General features: G+C 59.4%; 1 protein-coding gene across 1 annotated transcript; it reads right to left on the minus strand.

The window, feature by feature from the left end:
* Positions 1–655: 655 nt before the first annotated feature.
* Ccdc188 (coiled-coil domain containing 188) lies at positions 656–2,941 on the minus strand. Its single transcript, XM_026401642.2, has 9 exons — positions 2,408–2,941; positions 2,150–2,257; positions 1,936–2,040; positions 1,809–1,865; positions 1,656–1,715; positions 1,477–1,541; positions 1,284–1,341; positions 926–975; positions 656–842 (listed from the first exon to the last, which is right to left on the minus strand). Exons 1-9 carry the CDS (start codon positions 2,939–2,941, stop codon positions 656–658), a joined length of 1,224 nt encoding a protein of 407 aa, XP_026257427.2.
* Positions 2,942–3,541: the final 600 nt, after the last annotated feature.

The following is a 3,541-nucleotide window of genomic DNA, read 5'->3' on the forward strand; positions in this document are numbered from 1 at the left end:
ATTCCCCCAATAAAATTTTTGGTGTTTACCTCCATGGCTCTGTCCACCAATGTGGTTCCCCTGTCTGAGCCTTGGGCAGTGCCAGGAAGCTGGACTGGGTTGAAGAGTGGAGTGGGGTGGTAGGAGGGGAATGGTGGGTAATGGGAACACTACAAGGTCAGTTGAGTCAGCAGACTCAGGGATCCAAGCATGACCTCTGAGGTACCTGGGAGGGCCTGAACCATGGACCCCTGGTTCTCACTGTGCAGATACCTTTCAGGGGAAACCATCATTGTTGGGGTGGAGGGCAGCAATATGGGACATGGGAGTCAACACTGGTGCTTGCGGTTGAGGCAGGGATGCTGCCCTGAAGGACCCCTCCCCACCACTGCCAGATTGACAGGGCTCCTTGGGATAGGTTGCTTTAGGAAGCACCAAAATGCCCCTTCCACACTGTTTCCATGGAAACAAGCTCACACACCAAGCATGTCACGACTATATGTCCAGCCACAGGCCCAGCCCTCAGGACAGACCCTGCCTCCACCCTTCTCCGCAGCTCCTGGCAGGGACGGTGTGCAGCAGTGCTGTGGCCAGGGGCTGACGGGGCCAGTGGGCACCCAGGGCAGCGCCGGTGGCTGCCTGGCCTCCTCCTCGCTGGGGCCGCTGGGCCTCCGGCCTAGAAGGGCAGGAAGTCGTCCACCTCGAGGCGCAGGAAGGGGCCCAGTAGGGCCCGGAGCTTCCAGACGGCGGCTCGGCTCATCAGGGGCGGCACTAGCCCCTCGAAGGGTGCGGGGTCCACCACGTACACGTAGGCAGCGGTGCAGGCCAGCAGGGCGCCCAGTAGCAGCCTCAGGGCCAGCAGCCTGCGGGCGGTGGTGGTCAGGGGCAGGGGGTGCCCACAGGGACGTTCCCAGGGGGACTGGGCTCTGCCTGCAAAGTGACCTACCAGAGCTGGCCCTTGAGGCCCTCGGAACATTCCAGCTGTGGCCTCCCTTTCTGTTGGGGAGGGGGCTGGGTCAGAGCCTGCCTTGAGAGCTATGGCAGAGGGTGGGGGTCCCTGACTCTGGAGGACCCACAATAGACAGGGATTTCAATACAGTCAACCCAGTTGTGCCCCTGCCCCATCCCTCCCGCAGGGGCCACCTTCTGCAACTACTTTCCACGATGACTCTGGTCACCTGGTTCCTCAGGAGGATCCCACCTTGGGGCTTGCTGTCAAGATACCATTTCTCCACCACCCCCCCCAGAAGTACCCCTGGGCCAGGTCTCCAAACTGGAAGAGTGGCCTGGGGTGGGGAGCTCACCTCCGTGCACTCCATCTGTTGCTCCTTCCTGGCCTGGGTGCGGCACTGGGCCCGCTCCCTGGGGGGCCGCACTGTCAGGACCATGTGCCCCTCACCCCATACTTGTGCCACCCCCTACTGTGGAACTGGGGGATCAAACATTGATCCACCCCATCCCGACCTGGTTCAGTCAGGCCCTGGTCCCCTACATCACCCCAGAATCTCCAGCTGAATGTCCTCCATCTGCTCTAGCACGCCCCGGATGTCCTTCTTGAGGTTCTGGGGGATAGAAGAGGTAAGACAGATCTTCCACCCTGACTACCTGCTGCCCTCCCCTGCCTCTCACCACCACCTAACTCCTGCCCTGCCCTCCTCATCCTCCTGGGGACTTACCAGGAGCCCAGTGGCCTGGTTGTTCAGAGCCATGTGTACCTCTGCCACACCGTCCCATACCTGGGAGTAGGAAAGTTTGTATTATGTTCAAGGAACAGGATCTACCAGTGGGGATCCCCTCATACCCTCTCCCACTCTGGTCTGGGTGAGCACCTCAGTGATGGCCATCTTCTTCCTCTCAAAGGACAGTCTTATTTGTTGTAGCTCGTTCTGGATGAGGAGAGACAGTATGGGCACGGGAACCCCCTCTCTGGGCCCAGGTCCCTACTGCCAAGCCCACCTGAGACTGCCGAACGAAGGCCTCCTCCCCCTGGCACAGCTCCCGCCGTAGCAGCTGAACAGGTGTCCTGTCCTCCAGGGGCCGGGTGCTGGCTGATTCAGGGGACTATGGGAGAGCCTCTAGATCAGCCCAAGGCTGTGGGCAATGTCTGCAGCCCTGGGCAGCTGGGGGGATGCTGCTGTGCAGGGTCACAGGGCTGCACACTTGTTCTCACCCAGGCCAAGGCTGTGCAACTTGAGTGCTCTGGACACAGGGGCAGGAACTGCTGTCCTGGACCCAGGAGGACCCCCAGCTGCTCCCGAAGGTCCTGGTTCTGCCTTTTCTGGAGTTGGGAGACAGAGAGATGGGGTCATCTATCATGACTGCTTTTCATGTGGGAAACTGAGGCAGGGTCTGGAGCTTTGAGGTGAGGTAAAGGCCTGGGCAGCTAGGATCAGCCTGGAGCCCATCCAGCTGGTGGCTTTGTACTTACCAGGCTGTGGTTCTCCTGCTCCAGCTGGAGAAAGGATTGTTCTGCAGACCCCAGCGGCCCGCTCTGGAGCTGAGAGGGGGCTACTCTGGGTGAGGCTGGGACCCCTCTTCCCAATGGAAGGCTTGGACATGGGCAGGGTCTAGGCCCTGTACAGGGGGATCCCCCCTGCCTGAATGGCCCCTGCTCTTGCCCTTGGTGCAGGGGCCAGCCCCACCCCAGTTCTGCCTCCATTTCTCTTTGTCTTGGCCCTACTGGCTCTCTCACTCTCTGCCACTGCATCTCTCCTTCTTCACTTGAAAGAAAGACCCTGGTTGCCTCACCCCCCACCCTGGGCTCCCTGCCCCCTGACCCCGGGGCTGGAAAAGTCCTCACAGACTCCAGTGAGTGAGTGGAGGGGATGGGAACCAGACAGGGCCACCTTACAAATCCCTGGCAGGGCTGATCCAAGCATCCTCCGTGGCTGCCCGAGGCTGGGGCTGGGGGACACTGGGAGTGGGAGTGGCCACATGGTCCCAGAGTTTTTGGCCCCTCCATCCCTCCCTGTGACCCCTTCCTGACCCCAGGTCCAGGCTCTGGCCTGGCTGACCTGCCACCCTCTTACTGAGGGTACTTTGGGTGTCATTCTGGCTCACAGGTTTGCCTGGGTGACAGTCACAAAGGCCTAGGTACAGCCAGGGAGGTCATAATGGGAGAGCTGGGGCGGGAGCCAGGCCCTGGGGGCCCCTCCCACCACAGCACTGCCCTCACTGCCCCTGAGTTCCTATGACCCATGTCCTTCTCTTCTTTGTTTTCCTCCTTCATTCCGTGGAAGTTCCTCAGTGAACATCCCCAGGAAGCTGGTTCAGAAAAATCCTGAGTCCTGGTTGAAACCAAGTTGGTAGAAATGGCCACTGATATGGCTTCCCCCAGGATCCTGGACACTCTGCAATATATCCCAGCCAGGTCCAGATCCTGGAAGGAGGGTGACATAGCCCACTAAAAACCCCGAAGAACCTGCTTAAATCAGGTTAAATCATGAGTGTTTTCATTTCTAAGTTTTGGAGTAGTCTATCATATGAGAACAGATAATCATGAGGTACCTCAGAGGTCTATAAGCCTCTTAATCTGGCTTCTTGCTTGCTGGATGTTAGTCTG

Source organism: Urocitellus parryii, chromosome 3 (genome assembly GCF_045843805.1).
Source record: "Urocitellus parryii isolate mUroPar1 chromosome 3, mUroPar1.hap1, whole genome shotgun sequence".
Taxonomy (NCBI): Eukaryota; Metazoa; Chordata; class Mammalia; order Rodentia; family Sciuridae; genus Urocitellus; species Urocitellus parryii.